Raw genomic sequence first — 27,089 nt, forward strand, 5'->3', positions numbered from 1 at the left:
TATACCGTATAGCACAAATATATATAATATAATTATTTTAATATCGAAACTTCAGCTTCTCGCCGCGCGAGGTCACTGAAATCAAATGTCATCCTCGGAATTCGGATTCGATCGAATGCGTTTATGTGGAACTTTGGAAAGTCGTACTTCAGATCGCTTCCGTCATTGCACTGCATTGCACGCTCATACTGTTATAATTTTTTGATTCCGATAAATGTAACGAGAATCTTTCGTTGACAAACAGCCCGAAGACATGGAAGAAACATGTCTGGAGGAGGGACCTGCGGTAAATTTCGAAAGAGCCACCCTAGAAATCGCTAATACCGACCGTGAGTTTTGCCGTTAATTTTTCTACTCTTAATTGTTGATTCTACAATAAAATAAGCGATAAGGTAAATTCATAGTTGAGTTTACTACAGACATTTCTCTGATTTCAGCTGTTAGACCGTCGACGGAGAGTACGGACAACGCATTGAATCAAAATTCGGCCTCGAGAAATGTGTGCAACGTGCCATTCAAGCATATAGATGTTCATACATTTTTCACTGATAGGAACGAAGTCGTAGAAAGAGCGATAAGCGACTGTACTGAGAAATTGATAAAGCAGAACGATGACGAACTTGTTGGAAGTTGGCTTCTGACAGAGTATATATTATCTATGTAAATCGAGTTATGTTCTTTGTTATTTTGCATTGATAGAAAAATTTATTTCAAGGATAAGTCTATGGGATACGGAAAAGGAAAGACTCGTATTATTAGCAACGAAAGCCCTTTATTCTATAAAATACGACTTTATTTCTTTAAAGATACTTGACTTTAATCGAATACCTATATTACTGTTTGATACAATAGTTACGGGAGATATAATTTATCCATCTTCGTCTCTTGCACCGTAAGTATTTTGATGTCATAAATAATTTGTGTACAAAGAGTTTATGAAGTAAACACAAGTTTACAATCTCTAGCTTAAATTATATTTTTAATATCCGCTTTTCCATTGAAATTTATAACGAGGAATACACACAGCAAAAAATATATGTTTCATGTGAGATGAAGATTACAGGTTCTGTGTTTTTGTCATTTATGTGCGTGTCATTCATATTGATCTAATATATTCTAGACGATTAAATGGATTAGCGGAAGGTGTGTCGTCTGTAATTCATTGTACAGTACGTCAGGAATGGTCGTCTATTGCAGGTTGCTCCAATCTTACTCAATTTGAGCCTAGGTATACAGCTTCGTTGTCTATTAGCACTCATTTCTCACTTTGTTTCATCAAATTGTTTTTTATATATTCATTTTTACCGCCTCTTTATTGTATCATATCTGTGTTAACAAATATTTGTTTTATATAGTATGCTTTCTATGTATTTACATTATGTGTAATCTTTATGAAACTGTTAATTTTGTACCTCATGTTGCAAAAGCCGAAATATCATTAAAAAAGTATACATGTAAAAAATTAAAGTATTTTATGTATATATATTGAAGTGTGTGGAAAAAAGATTTTTAATTTTTCTCAGGAAGCGTCACATGTCAGGAATAAGACTTATGTGGAACAGAGGGCAACCCTTGCCTCTTATAAAAAAGTGGAATCCGTTTGCGAGAAATATACCGTGGCTTACATATGCGAGTCATCCATTGTTCTGGTACAAAGGTAAATATTAAAATCCAATATAAATAAAGAGATTATAAGTGGCATTGCTGTATAAAAGTGCTTTATTATGTGTTCTGTTACTAATAAAAATTGTGGCACTAACAAGATATCATTTTAGATGGAACCGAGATTGTTAAAACGAGATTCGACATAGAAGCCTTTAATACTACGCTCAAAAGTTTACTACCTCGTGAAAGCAACGTTATTAATATGCCGATCATTATAGAGAATTATTGCAGTCTTGGTGCCTTAGTGCATAATAGAAATGGCTTAGGTTTCTTTAAAGTGCGTGGCAAAATCAGTTTCTAATTTCGCTGATCTCTAGAATTACAAATGTTGTAAGGTATTTCTTTGAGCTTGATACTTTTTATCCCTTTTAGAATTTTTTTCCTACTACATCACACATGTGGTTTTAATTTTTTGTATAGTATTATTATAGATTTAATATATTGCAACATAATCTTCTACGATATACATATATATATATGTATATATATATATATATATATAAATAATAATTAGTAATAACTAATATTATTCATATATTATATACATATATATATAAATATTAAATTATATATATGTATATTAAAATTAAATGTATTACAATATATATTTTTAGAATTGTTTAATTATTTTCATAAAAATGATATATCTAACAGTAAAGTCGAAATTTTAATTAACTAAGTGCTGCATATTTTTTGCAGTTCACATAAATTATATATTTATATAATTGTAAAAATACATACATGTATGTTATAATATATGTTATTAAATACACACACACACACACACACACACACACACACACACATATTCCCTGTTATACACTTACACTGTGCTAAATTATTTCATACAAAAAAGTACGAAAGTTTACCAAATTTATTCAATTTATAATAAAATTTAAAATATTTCACATTAAAGACTTATATTACTCTTGGTACTTAAATTACTAGTATGTGCGGAAAGATTTAGAAATAAAGCATTTATTGTAATTTCTTATTGTAGAATTATGCAATGTACTTGTATATGTGTACAATGCTCTATGTCTATTTCTGAGTTAACAATAAATGAGAAATGTTGAATATATTTAGCAACTTTGTAATTTAGAAAATATTATAAGTATAGCAATCATATAATATTGAGCAACCAAGATTTTGTGGAGTTCTATTCATAAAGATCTTTTCATAAATTTTCCCACTATTACAATATATTATTTTTGTTATATTATATATGCTACAAAAAAAAAATTGCTTCTCTATTTAAAAGTTTATTCATGGATTTGTCTTATATATTTTGTGAATTTGAAATCACAGATCATCAGCTGATTTATCAGATTAAGCTAGGTTTGATTAAGTTTAGGTTAGGATGTTGAGCCAACAGATGTCTTGTTTATATCACCTGTTGATTCAATACGACTGCGAATGTGTCATATTATTTTTCTAAGTCGCCATATGTTACACACTCGACTTTCACTTATTACTTCATACTTTTCCTGCTTGTTTAAATAACTGAATATCACAAATGTAAACTGATCGCGATTATAAATATAAAAAATTATTTGAGTTTTTCAGTATAAACTTGTGTGCTTTGATATATAGAATATTAATCTATAATCTAAAATCGATAATATTATCGATGATTCTATTATGATGATTTCATTCTGCTTTTATATTATCGACACATAAATACGTGAATTGTATGCCACAGGTAATGTTCATTATATTGGTAATAATTGAAATAATCATTAAGTTAGATATATATTTGATATGTAAATTAATTATGTTGTATGTTTGCAGTCTTGTCGGAATAAGTTAATAAACTTTACAAACGATATGGAGAATAAAAAATAAAACTCAAAGAAATTTAAAATGATACATACAATGTCTGTAAAAAATACGTGCAATATCTGATAATGAGATAAGTGAGTGCAATGAAGGTCAAACATAATGATTAAAGACACGAGTATAGTAGATTTTACTTCATGTTAGATTACCTACCATTAGTTCCGACAGAACTGGATGATTTTATCATTTTTTTATTGTGATAACACAAAATGCGTTTACGATTTTTAAAACAGAAATCGGTATTTCTGATTGGTTTCGGGATTGGTTTTGTTCTTCCATTATTATTTGTTTCATTAAGAAGTATGTTTGTGATTGATTCTATCGTTGATCAAGATCCATCATTGTGGCAACCTGAATACTACCTGAATAAAAAACTTTGTCACGAAGAAATTATTTTACAGTTTTGGAACAAGTTGAATGAGACAACAGATGTTAACAGTATTACATATCACACTTGGTTAGCAACACAAAAGTTGAAATTATACCAAATTGATTTGGATGAATACTTGTATGGTCGACAAGAAAGAGATGACAAAAGAAAGAAACTCACAGAATGGAACTGGTTAAAAAAACAAGTGTCTATCACATGTGTGATTTTCGTGGAAACGCTTAAGCTTGGAAAATCAATCAAGGCTACTTGGGGCAAACACTGCAATAATGTATATTTTTTTGGACATCGCTTGAAGAATGCGGAATTGCCTATTATTGATGTAAATATAAAAATTGTGTCTTCTTGGCAACTGTTGTGTGAAGCTATGAATTATATTTGGAACCATCAAGTAGACAAACTACAGTGGATTATATTTGTGAAAGACAATACTATAATTATACCAGAAAATTTGCGCTATATGGTTGCTTCACTGGATTACACACGCGACTATTATTTGGGTCATTCAGTGGTTCTATGGGGTCAGGCTTATAATGTTGCTCAATCTGGATATGTTCTTAGCAGAGGAGCACTGAATAAAGTAGTGCAAATGTTCAATAGTACAGAAAAATGTATTAAGGGAGGAAAGTATTGGAAGAAGGAAGATTATTATCTCGGTAGACAACATGATGTCATATAACATAAAAATTTATTATATAATAAGTTTTGATTGATTATTTATATCTATGATATTAATTTTCTATCTTATTTTTACAGGAAAGCATCTGTCGTCCTTAGGCATACATCCGTCTGACACCAGAGATCAGTATTTAAGAGGTACTTTTCATGGTTATTCTTTACAACATCTTCTATGGGGTGTTGCGAAACCAGACAGCTATTTCACACGTGCTGTATATCCGATAAAAGGAGAATGTTGCTCGCCGATATCCGTGACTTTCAGCGTTAGTGAATCCAATAAAATGCACATGCTAAATTATTTGTTGTATCAATTGCATGTATTAAACAGTGAAAGTCGATTTGGTAATGTTTCTGCTGAAGTTCGAGTACGTGAAGAAGATGTAAGTTTTAATGCAGTTAACATTGTTTATCAACTTTTTTCTCAACAATTTAAAAAAAAAATTTTTGTCGGATGTTAATGGTTATAATATTATCATATAATATAAATAAATTTAAATCTCTTTTGATAAGTATGATGCAATAAAGAAGTGTCATGGTAATAATCATAATTTTATATCATAGTTTATATTCCAGGTTTGGAAAGTTGCACTGCAAGAAGAATTTAACATCACGCATTTGAGTGATATATCCAGCGACGCTTATTACGAAATATGGCATTCGAGATATTCTGAACCAGAGCAATTAAAAATTGCTCAAAATTATCGGACACCAATCCCGCTAAATTGTTTACTAACGAATTACAAAGAAAATTCATCAGCGTACAATTGTAGGGCTAAAAGTGTCGTCAATAGTACAAAAAACTGAATGAGTTATTTATTAGAATGCTAGTTTGTTATAATTATCAAAAAAGTGTGTACACAAAAGTTTAAGAGTGTGAATATTTGTGATATTCCCTATTTGTATATATGATTACAAAATGATATAACTGTAGCAAATAAGTATGTTAATAAAAATAACATTGATATACTTCATTTTCAATTTACTACGCGAACAAAAAGAAAGAATGTCAATAAAAAAATCAAGCTGAAAGTTGTATTTAACATCGCCCACTATAATATACAATTAATCAACTTATGTTTTGGATAATTTATTAATCGGAAATGGTTGATAAAACTATTTCCCTTGTTATGTTCAGTACGTTTTATCGAGCTAATTAGAAGCTCATTAACGTTTAAAACGAAAGCGATAAGTTAATCATTTCTAAAACGTTTTCACAGAAGTTTGCCTATCGCAACTCTTAAACGATTAATAATTGATATAATAATAATTATACACAGTATATTATTTGAAAATAAATATGTATTTTCTTTAATTCATATTACATTTATTGCTATTTTGAATAGAGTCTCAAATCTACATACAACACGTAGATTTGAAGAGCTAAAGAAAATATCCATGAAAGAAAGAAATTTTGAAGATAATTAAAATTTTTATAAATATAGTATATTGTTATATATTTTTTATAATACGCATTTTTCTTTGTATTATACATCCATTATGGATATGATACGTGATTATTTTTACATATTTCGTCTGTACCGTCTGATTCGCGACCGACTGACCCATATTTTTCATCTCGTTTATCAAGTATAATTTGAACTTATCACTTATCCGTTTCCTTCTAGAGGTAGATATATAAAAGGACTGTATTCTAATTTGCGCATTTTACAAGTGTTATTTCATGCGTTTTGTCCAAGGTACAAATGTAAAACTTTTTCTGGAACAAAGTTATATCGTGCAGGTACCATGGTGCCGTTGCAAATACTTGAACTTTTATTCGTGCTGATTATTGTTGCAAGCAATATAAGACAAGGAAATGGATATTCAGAGGATATGAACGCGCAAGAAGTAAATGAGTTAGTACATTATATATATTTCTGTTATAGAAACTAAAATTTTTCTTTATAATGTCACTAAAATAACTGCATTTTATTTTCCTTAAGGAATAAATTATGCGAATTATTTGAAAAATCCTATCTCTATTTATAAATTTTTCTCGTGTATATTAGGGAGGAAGATATGTTAAAAGATGCGCCAGATTCAGCGATTGGAGGTTCCTATAATGTTAAAAGCAGCAAAGGAGGAAGACGCGTATTTGCAGGGGGTTGTACCCGTAGACCGAACGCGCCTGTGAACGGCAAAATAAAATGTTCTCTGGACAGGTATTTAGAAGCACTGAAAAATTCAAATAAAAATATCAATTTAAATAATTTAGACGTTACATTAATATTGATAAATATTATAATATTAATATTAATATTATAATATTTATCAATATTAATGTAACGTCTAAATTATTTAAATTGATAAGTTAATTTACATATTTTTGCGGTATTAGATATTTGCAATTAAAGTCGTTATATTATAAGGTATTTAATTTTATAAACGGAAATGCGCTATAATAAAACACTAAACAAATATGCTGGATGTAACAATTCTCTGTGAATAGTGGTTGTACCGCAAGTTGTGCGTCTGACTATAAATTTCCAAACGGTGCGTTTCAACTAACGATTACCTGCGTCGATAAGGAATGGCACGTTGGAGGAACCGAGTGGAACTCTGTACCACATTGTGAACGTACGTAGAAAAAGTGAATCTAAATTTAATTTCTACTCGATAAAAAATATTAAGAGACGATAAGATATCTTCGATGCGATCTAAATCACACATCTTTTATAGCGATCTGCATGCCGGAATGTCAAAATAATGGAATATGTGTTGCGCCTCATCATTGCGACTGTCCCAAACACTTTACTGGTCCGCAGTGCCAATTCGAAGATAGACCATGTTTAAATTATTCTCCACCCGTTCTCAATTCTTATAAAAGATGTAATGCGAAGTGAGTATAACGTTTGTAGATTATATTTTTACAAGTTCTACGAGAAAAAATTTTTAACTTTTTAAAATTCTTTAAGAACATGCACTATATCTTGTATGGAGCGTTTTACTTTTCCCGACGGTTCATCCGTCGCTAATCTAATCTGTAAGAATGGGAGTTGGATGCCAACTAGAAGCGATTGGGTTTCAATTCCGGATTGCGAACGTACGTCTGCATGATCATTAAATCTCTGTACGCCATATAAAATTAAATACGCACAGTATTAACGTGATTATGTCTCTACAGCTGTGTGCGATCCACCTTGTCAAAACGGTGGCAATTGTCTGCCGATGAATGTATGCCAATGTCCACAGGATTATCGAGGACCTCAGTGTCAATACTGTAAATGATGAGATATCTTTATAATTCGTAGTTGTATTTTATCTAACGGAAGATATATGGATACTTGGAAATAAATTGTATTAAATAAGTCTTTTTCTCTTTCTGTTTCTCATATGTTTATAATTTATTTTTTTTTGCAAATTATGTATCTAATCAACATGTACGGATGGCAGCTGCTGATGTTTGCGATGCCGAGAAACTACATTTCAACGGTGGATATTACTGCAAAGATTCTGGCGACACGTATTCTTGCACGCTCTACTGCCCATCAGGAGTGCAATTCGAATTTCCGGCTTCTTCGGTTTACACTTGCACTTACGATAAAGGAATCTTCGAACCGCAGCCTGTACCGCAATGCAAGATTGACAATAACATCAAGATCATTTCACATGGCACATTCCACAACACCTACGTACGGGAATCGAATCACTCCTGGTCAATGGAAAATGTTTATAACACCAAAACGAAACACTCTGAAGAGATTTATGAAAAGTACAGGGTTTACGACAGCAATGTGTCACATCCAGTAAATAATACATTTTATTTACGAAAACATGATTTATTTAATATAAATAAAAATCGTACCGCAAATGTAGGACAGCATGTAGTTTTGTTAAATTTAATCGTAGTATTTATCAGTTTTTAAAGAAAGTTTAAATTTTCTTTAGCGACTCATGTATGGATTCTATGATGGAATTTAACAAAAGTACCTGCTGTCCCAAGTCACCTATATTTGCGATAATAAACATTAAAATGGTAACTGTGAAAAGAATCTGTGTTTACTAAATGAACAAAGTGAAAAAATGATATGATTAATTTATACTGCATGAAACATTACAGATTCGATTTAATGATGATCGCATAACGGTCTTTGAAATAAATCGACCGAAACCGAAAATATGCTTCACCTGGGGAGGCGCGCACTACAAAACTTTCGATGACAGAATCTACAGCTTCGACAGCGACTGCTCGCACACGCTTCTTCGGGATACTCAAGACGGCGTTTGTACAATCGTGGTATCGAATGGTCCGGGCTGCAGAATCGGATCGGATCGTCATTGCTCCAAGATCGTGAAACTATTTGTGCACGACAAGAAGTACGTACTCACCAGCGACGACATAGGTATGCCGATATTTTCCAACAACAAACGATCGTTGCCGATACCGATATACTTGCCTGGATTGCGCGTGGACAAATCCGCGCATTTCATCCTCGTCTCTCTCGACTCGCTGGGCGTGAAGCTGAAGTGGGACGGCGCCTTGCTATTGCAGATTGAAGCTTCTGAGAGCATGTGGAACAAAACGGCTGGCCTATGCGGTACTATGAACGATGATCCAAACGATGAATTCTTAATGAAGACTGGAAGTTACGCTCGAACTGTAACGGCGTTGGCAAGTTCTTGGCGTGTCGGAAGTTTCGAAGGTAATGACAATTATATTTTCAACTCGTACTTTATAAATGCTGAACTATAATTTTACATAAAATATCATGTCACGACGTATTTTATTTTGTAGAAACATGTGATGATTATCCAAGTATTCAACATGCGTGTGAATCGAAAGACAAGTTTGCCCATGATGCACTCCAGTTCTGCGTCCAGTTGCTCTCCAACAATAAATTTAAGGCGTGCGCTGACACAATTAATCTTCCTGAACTGACCGATGCATGTTTGTGGGATTATTGCGCGTGCAAACACGAAGACAGAAGAAAATGCGCCTGCGACACGATGGACGTTTATATCCGCCAATGTGCTCACAAAGGAATTGCGCGATCAACAGCGTGGAGAAACGATGATACTTGTCGTGAGTTAATAAAAAGATATTTTGTAAAGCTACTTACTCATATAAAACATATACTTACATAAATTGTCTTACTTAATTTTTAAATAAATTATTTGTAGCGATTAACTGCGATGGTGGACAAGTGTATATGTCATGCGGTCCAAAGGTGGAAGCGTCTTGTACTTCTAGTATCGAAGCAACAAGCGAGAGTTCTGAGTGCGAGGAGGGCTGTTTCTGTCCTGCAGGTACCTTGGAGCACCAAGGGAAATGTGTCACTCCAGAGGAGTGCCCATGCAGGTTGAGGGGCAAATTGTTCCAGCCAGGCACAAGCGTGCCAAAAGGCTGCAATACTTGCACATGCACTTCCGGTAAGTGGGTGTGCACGCAAATACGATGTGGTGCTAGATGCGCCGTCTTGGGCGACCCGCATTATACTACGTTTGATGGCAAACACTACGATTTTATGGGAAAGTGTAAATATTACTTAATGAAAGGAGAAAATTACACGATCGAAAGTGAAAATGTTCAGTGTTCCGGAGCGATATCTCAGGTCAGAGAAATCCCTTTTACTGAGGAAATTTGATGTAGTATGCTCTTATTAATTATATTAATTATTATACATTTCTCCATTTAATCTTTCTTAATTAATTATTATTTATTTTAGAGTATGGGCTTTACTTCTGCAGGCTCCCCATCGTGCGTCAAGGCTGTTACAATTACTTTCAAGAATACCTCTATAAAATTAAAGCAGAATCGCCAGATTACGATAAATGCTGATGAAATAACGAAGTTCCCGACGCTTTTTGATGGTGCCCGAATACGAATTGCGAGCAGCATATTTATGGTGATTCATCTGCCAAACGCTTTGGAAGTGTGGTGGGACGGTGTATCACGTGTTTACATTAATGCTCCTGCTGAATTTCACGGTAAACTTTTTGGTTTTACTTTCATTATTATAATAAGAAGAAGAGCACGAGCGTGGCATAGTAGGCAGCGCACTGGTCTATATCATGTCAGAAGTCCCAGGTTCGATCCCAATAGTAATCAAAATATTTACGCTCATGTCTCCTCTCGGAAAAAGCTCTGTCGGCAATCTCCGAGAGTATCTTGCCCACAGAAATACTCCTAAAAAAAATCTGCTGTTTGGAACCAGCATTAAAACTGTAAGTCCCATACGCTTGTGGTAATTGAATAATCAGCGTGCGCACCATAAGCATATGAGAAAGGTGTAATATATGCTTAGAACTTAACTAAGAGGAAGAAGAAAAAACATATTTTATCATTTTAGTAATTCTATTGCCAAGAGAACCTCTCAAAACTGCCGTTTAGAACCGGCGTTAAATTGTAGGTCCCATATGTATCTGTGTACAATCTGCGTGTGCACCACAGGCATACGTACGAGAAGTAGGCCTGGTCCCGACTTGGGATGTTGCGCCATTAGATGGATGGTCTATTCTATTTAATGCAGCAGCTAAACTTTGTTTCAAGTATTTCTTAATAACGTCTCTCTTGATGAAAAATGCAAACTAATTTACTCTGCATTTTTCATCAAGAGAGACGTTATTAAATATTTGATTAAATACTTGATCATCAAAATTGACTCTATGCGCAGACTTTATGCGTGCTTCCTTATTTTCTAATTTTTCTGATTATCATCCCTTCAAAGAACAACCTTCTGATTGAACCGCGATTATTCAGATCAAACGAAAGGACTTTGCGGAACATTTACCGAAAATCAAAAGGATGATTTTATAACTCCTGACGGTGATATTGAACCCGCGGCGATCGCCTTCGCCAATAAGTGGAAGACAAGTGAATATTGCGTTAATGAGCCTGAGAATGAATCAAAACATCCCTGCGAGTTAAATCCTGAAAGGCGCGCGACCGCGGAAGAACACTGCTCCAAAATACATAGTGATATTTTCTCAGGTACTTATAAAATTTTTATAATATCTAAAGAGTATCTAAAGAGTTTTAAATAATCTCATTATTTTCCTATTATTTTAGATTGCCATTGGCATGTCGATCCGACGGAATTTTACCGAGATTGCATGTACGATATGTGCGCATGCGATGCTGATATAAAATCGTGTCTTTGCCCTATGTTAGCAGCGTATGCAAAAGATTGCGCGGCTCTAGGCGTAAAGCTTTCGTGGCGCACTGAGATTGATGAATGTAAAATTCATTGCAGCGGCGGACAGACTTATCAAATCTGTGGAAATAGTTGCACAAGGTAACACGTTATAATGCATTCACTGCATTTATTTGTCTAAATGTTTTGTATTACCCTCTGAATTGATACAGATCGTGTACGGACATCTCCTTTTATCGGGATTGTAAGCAAGAATGCGTAGAAGGTTGCAACTGTCCAGAAGATCAAACATTAGACGTGAATGGCGAGTGCGTCCCAATCGCTCAGTGTCCCTGCGTGCATGCAGGTCGCGAATACAAGCCTAATCATCGAGAAGTCCGTCCAGGCAACAAGGGACAAGAGCTTTGCTCTTGCATAGGTACTTGAAGCGCTAGTCTGCTCTCGGTAGTGTTTCGTAATCCAAAATTATTTTTCACTGATTCTACAGGCGGTGTATGGGAATGCCGGTTAGCAACGCCAAACGAAATTCGGGAGTATCCACCGGTCACAGAATTACTCTCTGTTTGCCAGGCTAGCAAACATCTGGAAGTGACAGATTGCGAGCCGGTGGAGCAGAGAACTTGTAGCAACATGCACATACAAAGCGAACAGACACCATCAGTGTGCACATCTGGTTGTGTCTGCAAATCCGGATATGTTTTAGATACACCAAATGGTGCTTGCATCAAAGAAGAGGACTGTCCCTGTCATCATGGCGGAAAGAGCTACAAACAAGGCTCAGTTATACAAGCCGAGTGTAATACTTGTACGTGCGAGGGCACCAAATGGAAATGCACGGACAGAACTTGCGCAGGTGATTTTTTTCTTTGTTAATTTGCTATTAACTATTTCTATTATTTCTTTGTATATTTTATTTGTGATTTTTGTTGGCAAATATCTTAAAAAGAATTTGATTTATTATATTTTTATTACATCACATATATATATATTATGACGCTGAATATTGCTAATATTCCTTTGCAGGAGTCTGTTCTGTATGGGGTGATTCGCATTATAAAACATTTGACGGTAAAACATATGATTTCCAAGGTGTCTGCGACTACGTTTTGGTGAAGAGTACTTTGAATAAGGAAGATTGTTTTGATGTTTCGATTCAGAACGTACCTTGTGGTACAAATGGAGTTGCGTGCTCGAAATCGATCAAGCTTACGATTGGCAGTGGTGAACAACAGGAAGAGTTAATTTTGACAAAAGGAAAGGAGTTACCCAAGGGATCTTTTAAGAGATTATCGATAAGGTCCGTTGGTCTCTTCGTATTTGTTGATGTGCCAGATTTAGGATTGGTGCTGCAATGGGATAAAGGTAAGAACTACGCACAGATTATTCAAATACATTTTAGTCGAATTCTTGAAAAGAGTTATTGATTATTCTTAATTAGGTACCAGAGTTTACGTAAGATTAAATCAGGAATGGAAGGGTCGCACGATGGGTCTATGTGGCGATTACAACAATAATGCCGAGGACGATTTTAAGACACCATCTGGAGGGATATCTGAGGCTTCCGTCAATCTGTTTGGGGATTCATGGAAAAAGGATACGTTCTGTCCTGAACCGAAAGATGTACAGGATGTCTGCGAACAACATCCTGAACGTAAACTATGGTCGCTACGACAGTGCAACGTGCTGAAGTCATCATTGTTCTCACCGTGTCATTCCGAAGTGGAGGTCGAGCCGTATCTGCGCAACTGTATTTTCGACACATGTAGCTGCGACGCCGGTGGCGACTGTGAGTGCCTGTGCACGGCGTTGGCTGCATACGCGCACGAATGCAATGTACGAGGTGTCCCGGTGAAATGGCGAACGCAAGAACTCTGCCCGTTGCAGTGCGATGAGAAATGTAGCACGTATTCACCTTGTGTTTCGACCTGTCCGCGTGAAACGTGCGATAATTCTATGATTGTGAGAGATGGCTCGCATCTATGTGCGGAGGATACATGCGTGGAGGGCTGCCAGTTTCAATCTTGTCCCGAAGGCCAAGTGTATCGAAACGCCAGTTACACGGAATGTATACTCAAATCGACGTGCCCAAAACCTTTCTGTATCGAGCTTGATGGGATGACATATTATGAGGGTGACAGAGTTAGTGGTGACGATTGCCACAGTTGCTTTTGCAGTCGTGGCAAGGTGATCTGCAAAGGAGAAGCCTGCACCAGCATGACTACCGCTGGTACTACTGCTGTGCCCTTGGCGGAACCCCAGAAATGCATAGATGGCTGGACCACGTGGATCAACAAGGATCCAGCGGTGAAAGGAAAGAAGTTCTTGGATGTGGAACCCTTGCCCAAGTCGATGGATCTTGCTAACGCAAACGGATTTGCAGTTTGCGACAGGGAGTACATAGTTGATATAAAATGCAGATCTGTTAAAGAACACTTAAGTCCAAAGGAGACCGGTTTGGACGTGGAGTGCAGCTTGGAGCGTGGTTTGTATTGCCAATCGCATCCGGATCTTCCTTGCATAGATTTCGAGATTAGCGTATTATGCCGTTGCTCTGAACCAACTACGCACGGTATCGAAAAGACAACGGAGATTACGGGGGAAGGGGAAAAATGTGACGTCGCGCAGCCCAATTTGCCACATCCGACGAATTGTCAGCTGTTTTATCAGTGCGTTTCTACATTGACGGGACAAGAATTGATAGAAAAATCATGTAGTCCCGGTACTCTTTACAATTCGAAGATTCACGTGTGCGATTGGCCGACAGAAGTTTTACGCACGCGACCAGAATGCTCGGTTGAGTCCGGAGGAACTACGCAAGCCAGTGGCAAAACCCAGTGGAGCAGCAATAGTATCAGTCATTACAATAACACACTGTCGACCACAGTGGAAAAAATAGTATCAACTATGAAGGTGTGCAAGGAAGACGAGACATGGAGTGAATGCGCAATCCAGTGCGCTAGGGCGTGTCAGTACTATCGTCACATTCTAATGACGCAGGGTCTTTGCAACGAAGGTACTGATTGCGTTTCCGGATGCGTCTCGATCGACCGACCGACGTGTCCTTCGCACAAGTTTTGGAGAGACGGTATCACTTGCGTGGAGGCGAATCACTGTTCTTGTAAGTCCCATGATGGAGGCTCAGTTGCGCCCGGTGCTATAAAAAAAGAATCTGACTGCGAGACCTGCCAATGTGTCAATAATTATTATACTTGCGATACAGCTTTATGCGATATCTCGGGTCATGAAGTGACAGCTGAAACTGGAAGAGGACCGGAAACAACCACACAACCACCGCTCAGTACGACCTTGAGAAGTACTTGGGAAACATTACCAGTCATCGGATCATCCGTCAGTGAGCAAACGATTCTTCTACATAGCACGGTCACTCCGCCTGGAGAATGCAGTGATGCCAATTACGTACCGCTGATACAAAATCTGCGGGAAGAAGTGATTGTCCGTTCTAGCGGCAATAAGAATTCTGTTTTACGATCCGAGGATTTGTTAGTGTATACGGAAGGAACAATGTTGCTACCCAAGAAATTCTGGGAACCTGAGATGTTGAACACGGATCAATGGCTTAATATCGAGTTTAATAAACCTGAACCAATTTATGGAGTGATTCTGCAAGGCGGCGTTTCTGAAGATAAATTTGTAACTAGTTACAAGATGCTCTTCTCGGAGGACGGCCAAACCTTCTCATATGTACTCGATCATGAGAAACAGCCACGCGTGTTTAGAGGACCCATTGATAAAATCCAGTCTGTGAAGCAAATATTCTATCAACCAATTGAAGCGAAGATTATTCGTATCAATCCTCTGACATGGCACAATGGAATCGTAATTAAGATGGAAGTGCTGGGTTGTCAGGATCACGTAACGTCAACGACAACGAAAACAACTTCTGAAAAGGTCGTGATACCAGTGTGCGAGGATTCAATGGGATTGGATAACGGACTGATGACCATGCAACAAATTTCAGTGTCGAGCTCGCCGCAGCTGGTTCAATATCTTCGGTTGTCCACGGAAAGTGCGTGGCGTGCCGCTTTGGACAATCCTCATCAATACGTTCAGTTCAACTTCCTAGAAGCTCGAAATCTGACCGGAGTCACAACTAAAGGCGGCGACGGCGCTTGGACGACCGCTTACAAAATATTTTACAGCAACGACGGACGTTATTGGAATCCAGTCGTCGATGAGGACGGCGATGAGAAGGTGTTTCTCGGTAATTTTGACGCGGAAAGCCAGCGGACGAATTTCTTCGAGAGACCATTACACGCGAAGTTCCTAAAGATACAACTCGTCAAGTGGCACAATCATATTGCGTTGAAAGTCGAAATCCTAGGCTGTTATCTAATGTATCCTGTGTCATCAACGACATCAACAATCAAATCGACGACGACGTTTAATCAAGAATGCAACGTGTGCGACGGAATTGATCAAACGTCGAACGACGAAGGTTGCAAATGCGAGGATCCTCACTGGTGGGACGGGGAGTCGTGCATACCAAAGCGAGAATGTCCTTGCGTGGTTGGACACGTACCTTACGCGGTAATAATAATAGTAGTGATAACAATAATGCGCTTATTAAAGTTCTAAAGCAAACTTTTTAAGGATAGGATATGGTAGTTACAATAATAGATATTTATTACAGGTAGGTAGCATGTACGAGACGGACGATTGCCAGCAATGCGTGTGCTCCTTCAGCGGAACAGCCGCTTGCTTGCCGAAGAAGTGCGAGCCTTGCTTGGAACCGGGCCTGCGATCTGTTGTCGGTGAATTATGCGCCTGTCTCTGCAAACCTTGCCCAGCAGGCACCAGGCACTGTCCCACAAGCGACGTGTGTGTAAACGAGACCGCATGGTGCAACGGTGTTCAGGATTGTCCGGATGATGAGATAGATTGTCCAAAGATAATTTCTACGACACCTATCGTGATCGAATCTTCGACAACAATCAAACAAGAAATCACTACTATCAGTCCCCCTCCATTGCCATGTGAGAAACCGATTTGTCCACTCGGTTACAGATTAGTTTTCAAGCAGGCGTCTCAGCTATACGATAAACCATATCGTAATGTTAAGACGAATGTAAAATCCAAAGGTCACAAAAGTTTTATTAAGGAGTACAAAAAGCATCCATATCGTCATCCGATTCATGATCGTCCAATGAAGGATCAATTAGCATCGGAAAGTATTCAATGCCCTGAGTTTATTTGTGTGGCCAATAAACCTCCTGTCTATCCTAACGGGGAAAAGTCTGAGAAGTGTCCAGAGGTGTCTTGTCCACCTCAGTACGAAGTAGTGTATAAGAAGATGAGCATGTACAAGATGCACAAATGTCCCAAATATGCTTGCCGACCATTACCACCACAGGAGGTAATTTGCAACGTTACAGGTCGAACATTCAACACGTTCGATAACATGGAATACAAGTACGATATCTGCAATCACATTTTAGCCCGAGACATGTATGGTAATGAGTGGTATATTACGTTGGAGAAACAGTGCATCGACTCGCGTGGACAGTGGTCTTGCACACGGGTCTTGGTGGTGACGCTGAATGAACGCGCAATCGTGCTTTATCCAGATTTACATGCAGACATTGACGAGCACACTTTCACGGCCGAGCAGATCGCGCGACTCGGAAATCGATTACCCGGTTTTAAGCTTTCACGCACAGGCGACAAGATCATCTTTGTCTCGCATCGCTATGGTTTTTGGGTGATCTGGGACTCGGGCACCAACGTAAAGATCGGCGTCACCACTAAACTGGCAGGTCGCGTGGATGGCTTGTGCGGATACTTCGACGGTGATATCACGAATGATCGCCAGACACCTGAAGGTACACAAGCGAGAAGCACAGTTCAGTTTGGGGACAGCTGGGCGATGGAAAACACAGAATGCGATGTACATGTATGTCCACATGACGTTCAGGAACGGGCTTGGACCATCTGCAATTCCGTGAAAAGTCCAATGCTACTAGACGCGTGTTCTGCAGTTGTCGACGTCGACAGGTAGTATTTAATAAACATTCAATATAATAAAAACTTACTAATTTAAACGATTAAATTGGAGTACATAAAATTTGTAAAATTTGTTGTAACAAAATTGGAATTTTTAAATAAAGTTTTATCCAGTTAAGCTAAATGAATTTTTGTGCAGATTATATATACATATTTTTTTAAATATATATTCTCGCAAAATCGGTAAAATAATAAATGATTATTATTTCTCTATCGCAGATTTATGTCTGGCTGCGTGGAGAGCATGTGCTCTTGTTTGCAAACTTCTAATAGTTCCTATGAAGACTGTCGGTGTCGTTTACTGACGAGCTTCGTTGGCGAATGCGAAGCTACTCTCGGTCCTGGCGCTGATCCGTTATCGGATTGGAGAACCGCTTATGATTGTCCTGCGAGTTGCCCATCACCGTTTGTTCATCGGGATTGCTTCCGCAACAAGTGCGAAATCACCTGCGACAATTTACACGAAGTGGAACCATGTCCGTCAATGCGAGGCGTTTGCTTCCCCGGCTGCTTCTGCCCGGATGGACTGGTGCGTCGAAATGACGAATGTGTGCTGCCAGCGCAATGTCGGGATTGCGTGTGCGATGGGCTTGGCGATGCCAAGTTCATCGATTTCAATCGCCAGGGCTTCATGTTCGCCGGTAATTGTACCTACCTGCTTTCGGGAAATGTCGTGGAGAACGCGAAGAATCGGGAAGAGACTCGTGTATATCAAATCTTGATCACTAATGGGTATTGCGGTACCGGTACATGTACAGAAGCTATCACCCTGCTCTACGAGAAGCACATAGTACAAATCAAACGAGCAGAACGTTCAAAGGATCTACGGGTGATAATCAACGATTCCCAGGTGGAAAACTTCCCGCACAACCTTACATGGATTGTTTTAAATCGAATGTCGACCGGAGATGTAACTTTGCTCATACCGTCTTTTCAATTAGAACTTGTTACCTTCCAACAGAACTTCGCATTTACCTTGAAACTACCTTCGCATATCTTCAGCGATGATACTGAGGGTTTGTGCGGCAGTTGCAACGCCGATGCCGAAAATGGTTTCGAGAAACGTGATGGAGAGATTACCAATGACGTCGAGGAGTTTGGCAAATCCTGGTTGGTCGAAGATCTGTTGCCGCAGTTGGGTTGGAGCGATCAAACATGTTCCAGTAATCATCAACTTCAATGTACGCCTCCACCAGAGGAAGAAGATTTCTGCAAGAAGTTTTTATTAGATTTAGCAACGTTCAAGCAATGTCATAGCATTGTTGATCCAAAACCATATTTAGATTGTTGTCACGATGCGTTATGCACTGGCAGAAATTATTGCGACAGCTTAGAGATGTACGCGAGGAAGTGTTCGGAAGCTGGTCTATGTTTAGATTGGAGAACTAACGAAATCTGTCCTTACAAGTGTCCCAAAGGTGAGTTTTTGTCTAATATCTTAATTATTGAATTTGAATACAAAAATTGTATTTGTAAATAAAGTTGAGAACGAAATTTTATACAAAAATGTTTTAGGTTATTATTATCTCCAAATTTTTTTTTTATATTCAATTTAAAAAATAATTTTTATTGACTAAAATTGTATGTATTAATTTGGAATAATTTGTAAAAAAGTTTTATTCTTTTTAAATAAATATATTTATCATTCACAGATCTTGTCTACCAGGCATGTGGATCCAGCTGTAAAGAAACATGTGATACCATAAACGGTTCAGATAATTCTAAGTGCGCGTCTGATCTTGTCGAAGGATGTTTTTGTTCAGTGGATCATGTGTTCCATAATGATTCCTGTATACCGAAGAAGAATTGTTTTATTTGTGATAAAGATGGTCACGTGCAGGGAGATATCTGGCACCCGGATAAATGCACCGAATGCAATTGCAATGATGGAGTTGTAAACTGTCAAACGATGGAATGTCCTGTGTTGGATACGATCTGTGAAGAAAATATGACACCTGTACTTATCAATGGAACTGAGGAGAGATGTTGCGCTAAATATTTGTGTGGTAAGTTAACATAAATATTACCCAAAAATACATTTCTAATGTATATTTATTTATTTATGTTGTATGTTTTAGTGAAATTTATTTTATAAACGAATTAATAATTAATTAAATGATTAATTAGATGATTTATTATTATATCAATTAAATATTTAATTAAAATAATAAAATTAAAGTATATAATTATATACTTGTGAGAGAAATTGTTTAATGCTGTAATTTCTCAATGAATAGGAATATATTCTATTGTATCCATTTATAATCTAATAACGCGTCTCTGTAGCTCAAAAGCCGACAGCGCCTACAATATGTATTGAGTCACAGGAGCCAGAATGTGGCTTTGGTCAGACAATGAAAGCGATTACCGATGCTGATGGTTGTCACAAATTTATATGTCGTATGTATAACATGTTTGTATGCATTTCTTATAATTATTTGTCTAATCCTTGCAAGTTACATAATATTGCATGTAATTTCAGAATGCTTGCCTGTAAGCGAATGTCCCATTTTCGATAATTTTACAAATGAAATTGAGCAACTACAACCTGGTTTTATACATATAATGAATACATCTGGTTGCTGCCCGCGACCAAGTAAAATATGCGATCCGAGAATTTGTCCTTCTGCACCAAACTGTCTGGATTATTATAATGTTATTACAACAATGCTTGTAGACAGTTGTTGTCCCACTTACGAATGTGGTAAAGTTTTTTTCATGATTTTTGTATAATTGTCAAATGTATTATGTGTTTATGTGCGTTGTAAAATGGGAAGATATTATAGTATTTATAACGTAACTTAAATTGACATAAACATTTGTATAAAAAAAGAGCCATAAGGAATCAGCGTAATTGGAGTAATACAATTTTTTTTTTTTAAATAATTACAATTTAATACATCCAATTTGCGAATGCAATCATATATACTGTGTTATTAAGACCGTATCTTCGTCATTTTACTTTATTACTTTTTTAAGACTACAGAAATGTGGTTTTATTTTTATTGTACTTTTTATATTTAAATTAACATATAAATATACATTTTTTTTAGGAAATCAATATTTTTAACAACGCATATTTTTGTAAAAAAGATATAAATTCTACAAAATGAAAATATTAATTCAATTGTATTATTTCGTATTTGCATTAGTGCCGCCAAAGGATGTTTGTCTTTATACAAATAATGAAGAACAAGGCAAACAACAAGTGGTAGCAAAAAAAATTGGTGAAGAATGGAAGGACGGTAAATGCAAATCGTGCGTGTGCGAGAATTCGGATGATGGTCCTAAAACAAATTGTTTACTCACGGAATGTTCAAGTATGAGCGCACATCCTGATGTAGACGATTATGTACTTGAAGAAATATTATTGAATGATAAATGCTGTCCAATCTTCGAGCGTACTGCTTGCAAATGGAAAGGCAATATATACAATGTAAGAATAATTCTCTCTAATTATGTATACGTTATTATTTTAACATTATTATAAAAATACAATTTATACTGCTAATCATTATCATAGATTGGCGAAAGTTGGAAGCCCAATATTGAAGATGCTTGCCTCATGATGCAATGTAACAAAGATTCAGGTAGTATACAGATATTGAATAAAGTTCAAGAATGTGATATCACGTGTGATTATGGGTACAAATATCAAGCGCCTAAAGATACCAGCGTTAATTGCTGTGGTTCGTGTATCCAAGTTGCATGCATTGTAGAAGACACGCTTAAAAATGTAGGAGAACAATGGTACTCTGACGATCATTGTACAATGTATCTTTGCAAATCAATAAATGGAAGTGTAAGATTATTAATATAATCAAAATATTTACTAATTGATAAAATTATGGATTCGTTTAGTTATATTATTATTCAAATTTTAGGTGTACCTAGAAGCGAGTACTGAAACTTGCCCAGAAATCGATCCGCAAGTGAAATCCGAGTTCGAAATAGAAGCACACAAAATTCCAGGAAGATGTTGTCCGGAAATTGTTAAAACAGCTTGTCGTAATGATGGAAAATTGTATAAACCTGGAGAAATTTGGAAATCTCTCACAGATAGCTGTGTCATCGAGACATGTGTGGATGGTCCGAATATAACAAAGCGTATAGAGGTTGAAGTGTGTTCAAAACAGTGTGCTCAAGTAAGAAAATTTTATTATACGCACTTACGTTTAAGTGTTTTTATATATTCAAAATATTTAATTAATATCGTGTTGATAAAAGGGATGGTCGTATCAAGAACCAGAAGATGGTAAATGTTGCGGAGAATGCAAGCAAGCGTTTTGTGTGCTCGAAGATACTCTGTATGCGCCTGGCATGACATGGTCGTCCGATGATAATTGTACTACTTATATGTGCATGGAAACTAACGAACAGGCAAGTTATCTCTCAAGAAGAGTAAATTTTTGGATCAGATGCAACTAGCATCTTTTCGGAAAGTCGAACAATTAATTATATATATTATTATTTATTAATTTTGAAATAATTTTATATTTTATAAGTGCACATTCATTTTAGCTATCTCTTGCTGTGAGTCCAGTTGCTTGTCCAGATGTAACAAATTGCCCTGATGAATCGATTTATCATGATCAATGCTGCAAACAATGTAATATGAGCGTTAATATAAAAGATCAGATTAAAGGTAAAAAGAAAAATAAAAATAAGTATTCTTTGATTTATTTGAAAAATAATGCTGTATATTTTTAATTATTTGTGATAAAGATTAATTAATATTTTTCATCAATAATTATTTTTTTAGAAACATGTGAAGCAGTTTTCATAGATGCAAATAGTACTGTAGGTATGCTGAGTATAAATCATTCATTTCATGGAAAATGTAAAAACGTGGATGCTATTGAGGGTATTAAACAATGCAGTGGATCATGCCAATCTTCAACATTCTTTGACAGTGGTAATAATGCAAAACCAAATTAAATTCTTTCTTTGTTGTATTTTATTACAATGGTAAGCTTGATTTTTATCTTATTTGTGTTTTCTTATGTAGAAAACTGGAATCAAGTAAATGATTGTCAGTGTTGTCAAGTGAAAGAATACATGGGTATCATTGCCAATTTGAAATGCGAAGACGGCAAAAGATTGAAGAAACAAATGGCAATACCGCGTTCTTGTTCTTGTCAAAATTGTGGTTCCTCAAATGTTAAGAACGATAATAAGACAAAGACGAAGGGTTAATCTCTAAAGGATGTATGCTTGCTTGATCATTTATTCTTATTCATGTATTTTTAAATAAGATATTCTCTCCTGTATTTCAATATATGCAAGAAGAATAAATATTTTAGTAATCTTTTGTTTATTATAATTATGAACAACCAGGAGCGTGTTTAGCAAGCATGCAATGCGTGCATAACATACAGTGAAATTCAGTCGAAAATCATTGAATTATACTTAGACATATTAGAAACATCTAATATTAATTTCATTTCTTATATCCATTTCTACCACTGTAGATTGACTTTTTCAGAAAAAAAATAAAAATTGAATTGATGTCTAATTGACTTTTATTTCTCCCTGGCTTAAAATTTCAGTTTAATTTACTCTTTAGTAACATGTAATTCTTTAGAATTAGAAAAAAATAAAAAACAATAAGTTATATCAAGATTAAAGACGTAATCTATATAGTAGTAGAAATAAAAGTCACATAAAGATCACATATGAGATTAAAATTAATTTATATATTGATAGAAATAAATAATAAATAATAAAAGAAGATAATTTTGTTAGATAATAGAAAAAAATGAATATTATATATATATATTGAGTTGGAGAAAAAGAGTTCTGCGAATTTTTAGTATAAAATTTAAACAAAAAATCGACATTGTAACAATTTATTTAGTGTATTGACTGTCCTGATCTACGACTTGTTGCCAATGCTTCGGTAGGATCTTGATGCCGCTCTCGTAAAAATTACGCGCACGCATGTGTATGTGAATTAATTTATTTTTTATCTTTTTTTGGTTGTAAAGAATTAAAATTAAGAGAAAAAGGTATAATGTACGATTCATATCTTTGCGAATAATTTATTTGTTGATTCATCGAATAAATTTTCAATGCGTTTATTATTTAAAAAAGAAAAAAATTTAATACGTATTTTTTATTTAGTTTTCAATAAAAAAAGACAAAATATAACATTATTTTTTTAATTTATATTATAATATTAAACAGATTGCCGACTATCGAAATCGAACTACTTTATCGACAAAGTTTAGCATGCACTTTGTTATAAGGTTCCCCAAAAATTACGATGGAGCTACAATGTTTCTTCGTACACGTGAATGGAGCAGAGCGAAAGAAAACAATAATAACGTAAGTTACAAAACTATACGTAACAAAAATTACTGCACAAGAAAATGATTTTTTGAAATAAAGCTATAATTTGTATTTTATAAAAAGGGGGAGGTGAAGGACACCGTACCGGTATCGTGTACGTTCTAGGAGGAACGACGTTCACGAAAGAACGCGGGAATAAAGTACTCCCGTTGTTTCTGCGGTGTATACAATGGTTATTTGCAAATATTATCGACAAGGCAATTGCCGTTACGGTCAATATTGCCAATTCGAACACATAAATCATTTCGGTAAGACATATGTTAACATATACATTTTCACTATTCAACTGGCAAGTAATATATCATTGTTTGACTTTCCAAGCGGGCAATACTAAAACCGAGGATGATATCGTGTAAGTATTTGCATAAGTTTGCATATGTATATTGTGAGTTTCTATTTATGTTTACAAGTCTATATACTTAAGTTAAGATCGATCTTTTTTTCTTTTCTACATTCATATACATCAGTATTCTGGTGGCCAAGGAAGTACTTCTTGCGGAGAGAGGCGGCCAGTGGTTGCTGTCTTGCTTTGCCCCACTCAAAGAACGTCCTTGTATCCCAGGGATGGAGGACTTATCTCCAGAGGAAGTTCGATGGGAGATATATAATGCACAGAAAAATGGCATGGTTGAGCAAGCGGTTAGTAGATTTATGTTAAGTTGTCTGAGCAATACGGAGCTATAAGATAAAGGATTCCTGAAAGAAAAATTTTTCTGTTGCTCAGATAAATCATGAGAGTATTTATTGATATATAAAATAATAGACTATTTTTGCATATTGTGTTTTTAGAAATTACATTTTCAACAATTGTATCAAGACATGAAGGCGAAAAGGGAGGTGCTAAAAAATCCTACGCGAGAAACAATGACGTTGCTGGTATGTCAAGTGAAATGGGTTTCTCCATGTAATTGTTTTGATTAATCGATTAAAGCCTCTCAAATATATTTATGAACGATATGATTGTGTTTCAGAAAAAAATTTTAGGAAGTAGCCAAAAAGGTAGGTTAGATGTATACAACTACACAGCATGAAATATTTATGTGAATAATTTTTTTTTAATTTCAATAAAATATTTCAGAAATGTTTCGTCAACATTTATAAAACGTTTTAAAATATTACATTAAAATATTTCATAATGTTTTAGAAATGTACAAATATTATAAGAAGAAAAATATTTTAAAAATCTTTAATATATTTTCTGGCTATTTATATTTCAGAAATGTTTCATGAAAAATTCTGAAATATTTTAAATCTTGTAATGAAATATATAATATATATTTCGGAAATATTTCCTGTTTTCTGAGGAAATTATCTATTTTATTTTTTGCAGCTTCTCAGCTGAGTCTAGTCAATAACACGTCGACTAATAACGTGTTCGGAAATACAACATACAATATGCAGAATAATAATCCATTTGGTGGATTCACCTCCTCGAGCAATACATCGTCGATATTTGGAAAGTCCAATAATAATACAGCATTTGGTAATGCGGCGACCTTCGGAAATAATCTCGGCGGATTTGGTACTACGACGAGTGGTGCTGGCTCTATTTTTGGAACCACGAGCACGCCTACATTCAGCGGTGTACAGACCAGCACATCAGCATTTAGAACGCAACAGACGAATCCGATCTTCGGCGGATCGCCTCAAAGTGTATTTGGCCAAAACAATGTATTTGGCGGGACGGGCCAGCTTGGCAACGTGCCTACCACCTCGCTGTTCAATAATCCGATGACTTCGCAGGCGAACACTTCGCTGTTTGGCGGACCGACAACCACCACCTCCAATTTGTTCGGTGGCTCGTCCACTGGATTACAGACAAATCCGGTCTTCGGTGTCTCGACTACGTCATCATCTGGCTCCTTCAACGGCGGGATATTCACTCAGCCAAAAACGCAAATGCATGCATTCGGCGGAGCACCAGTTTTCGCGGGAGTAACTACTAACTATACTAACAATTCCACTGGCAACTCGTTATTTGGCGGCGGTCAAACGTTTGGCACTCCCACAAACGGCATCTTTGGCGTATCCACGGCTGTTGCAACGCCAGGTTTTGGTGCGGCTGCCGCTACTACTACGCCAGCTTTTTGTACGCCTATTGTTGCCGCGACGACACCAGGTTTTGGTGCATCCGTCGCTACCACGGCGCCAGCACCTTTGGCCTTTGATCTGAATCAACAGCCCAGCAATAATACCTTTGGAACAACCGTATCCGCTCCTAATGTCTTTGGTACACAGAATACAGACACCATGTCGGCAAGCAACACACCGTTCGGTGCGCCGCCTGCCGCGATCAGCGGCCCGTTCGTCACCACTAGCTCGCAACAATTTGATTCTACAAACACGAGCTCGGCGCCGTTTGCGGGCACAGGATTCGGCGTGTCCGTCGCGAATACAAATAATACATTCGGCACCACAGAAACCTCTTCCAATTCGTTATTTGTGAATGCGGGAACTACCTTTGCAACTTCCAACGGAACCATTCCAAATCCATCACCGTTCTCCGCATCGACATTTGGCAATATCAATACTTCCTCTCCGTTCGGTCCACCTGCTAGTACAACTGTTACAACGACACCCGCAAAGCCATTTGCACCACGGCCACAAGGCGCTTCACCGTTCGGAAACGTTGCGCAAAATCAATTAAACATCAACATTCCTCCTTTTGGAAAATCACCGTTTAACACCGCTATAACCAACAACATCATCGACGATACCGTTTATAGCGCGGATAATGCATTAACGGATGATGAGAAGAATATGTTCTTGGCTGAAAAATTTATCATCGGCAAAATACCACTCAAACCTCCTACTAAAGATATAAGATGACTTGATAATACCATCTATGAACTTATAATGACAGGTATTAAATGTATACTGTGATAAAGGTACTATTTCTGCTGTAAATATCTAAATCTTTATATGGCTAATATGTCTAAATAGGTTTTTACTAGAAATTATAGTTATAAGACCAATTAAAGACTCTTATTAATTTCGATATTAATAACTTTGTTAATTCAATAATTAAAGAGTCACCGATGTGAATTATGTGC

The 27,089-nt window shown here is 36.4% G+C and overlaps 4 protein-coding genes across 6 annotated transcripts; all 4 read left to right on the forward strand.

Annotated features, from left to right (window-relative positions):
* Positions 1-99: 99 nt before the first annotated feature.
* On the forward strand, positions 100-2,053 carry LOC108755806 (tumor protein p63-regulated gene 1-like protein). 2 transcript variants are annotated; one of them, XM_018499084.1, is made up of 6 exons: positions 100-329; positions 438-645; positions 716-892; positions 1,121-1,228; positions 1,524-1,657; positions 1,776-2,053. In XM_018499084.1, exons 1-6 carry the CDS (start codon positions 254-256, stop codon positions 1,964-1,966), a joined length of 894 nt encoding a protein of 297 aa, XP_018354586.1. In that variant the 5' UTR covers positions 100-253; the 3' UTR covers positions 1,967-2,053. The 2 variants fall into 2 exon arrangements, with proteins under 2 accessions (XP_018354586.1, XP_018354587.1); XM_018499085.1 differs by lacking the exon at positions 1,121-1,228.
* A 1,238-nt stretch (positions 2,054-3,291) lies between these two features.
* LOC108755771 (C1GALT1-specific chaperone 1-like) lies at positions 3,292-5,521 on the forward strand. 2 transcript variants are annotated; one of them, XM_018499006.1, is made up of 4 exons: positions 3,292-3,367; positions 3,457-4,548; positions 4,649-4,950; positions 5,132-5,521. In XM_018499006.1, the coding sequence occupies exons 2-4, from the start codon at positions 3,714-3,716 to the stop codon at positions 5,372-5,374; spliced, it is 1,380 nt and encodes a 459-aa protein (XP_018354508.1). In that variant the 5' UTR covers positions 3,292-3,367; positions 3,457-3,713; the 3' UTR covers positions 5,375-5,521. The 2 variants fall into 2 exon arrangements, with proteins under 2 accessions (XP_018354508.1, XP_018354509.1); XM_018499007.1 differs by having other exon boundaries at positions 5,144-5,519.
* A 729-nt stretch (positions 5,522-6,250) lies between these two features.
* LOC108755954 (hemocytin) lies at positions 6,251-22,966 on the forward strand. The gene is made up of 29 exons (XM_018499429.1): positions 6,251-6,426; positions 6,580-6,732; positions 7,020-7,147; positions 7,250-7,409; positions 7,486-7,613; positions 7,695-7,790; positions 7,964-8,316; positions 8,631-9,213; positions 9,306-9,593; positions 9,692-10,122; positions 10,237-10,498; positions 11,271-11,501; positions 11,580-11,805; positions 11,877-12,082; positions 12,152-12,517; positions 12,688-13,026; positions 13,103-16,212; positions 16,316-17,676; positions 17,905-19,103; positions 19,338-19,691; positions 19,972-20,085; positions 20,168-20,389; positions 20,838-21,121; positions 21,209-21,487; positions 21,570-21,830; positions 21,913-22,065; positions 22,207-22,330; positions 22,448-22,600; positions 22,694-22,966. The coding sequence occupies exons 1-29, from the start codon at positions 6,317-6,319 to the stop codon at positions 22,879-22,881; spliced, it is 11,862 nt and encodes a 3,953-aa protein (XP_018354931.1). The 5' UTR covers positions 6,251-6,316; the 3' UTR covers positions 22,882-22,966.
* Positions 22,967-23,976: 1,010 nt separating this feature from the next.
* Positions 23,977-26,996, forward strand: LOC108755914 (nuclear pore complex protein DDB_G0274915-like). The gene is made up of 7 exons (XM_018499328.1): positions 23,977-24,012; positions 24,100-24,284; positions 24,358-24,388; positions 24,504-24,675; positions 24,826-24,912; positions 25,008-25,035; positions 25,367-26,996. The coding sequence occupies exons 2-7, from the start codon at positions 24,206-24,208 to the stop codon at positions 26,863-26,865; spliced, it is 1,896 nt and encodes a 631-aa protein (XP_018354830.1). The 5' UTR covers positions 23,977-24,012; positions 24,100-24,205; the 3' UTR covers positions 26,866-26,996.
* Positions 26,997-27,089: the final 93 nt, after the last annotated feature.

Source organism: Trachymyrmex septentrionalis, unplaced genomic scaffold (genome assembly GCF_001594115.1).
Source record: "Trachymyrmex septentrionalis isolate Tsep2-gDNA-1 unplaced genomic scaffold, Tsep1.0 scaffold9, whole genome shotgun sequence".
NCBI classification, from domain to species: domain Eukaryota; kingdom Metazoa; phylum Arthropoda; class Insecta; order Hymenoptera; family Formicidae; genus Trachymyrmex; species Trachymyrmex septentrionalis.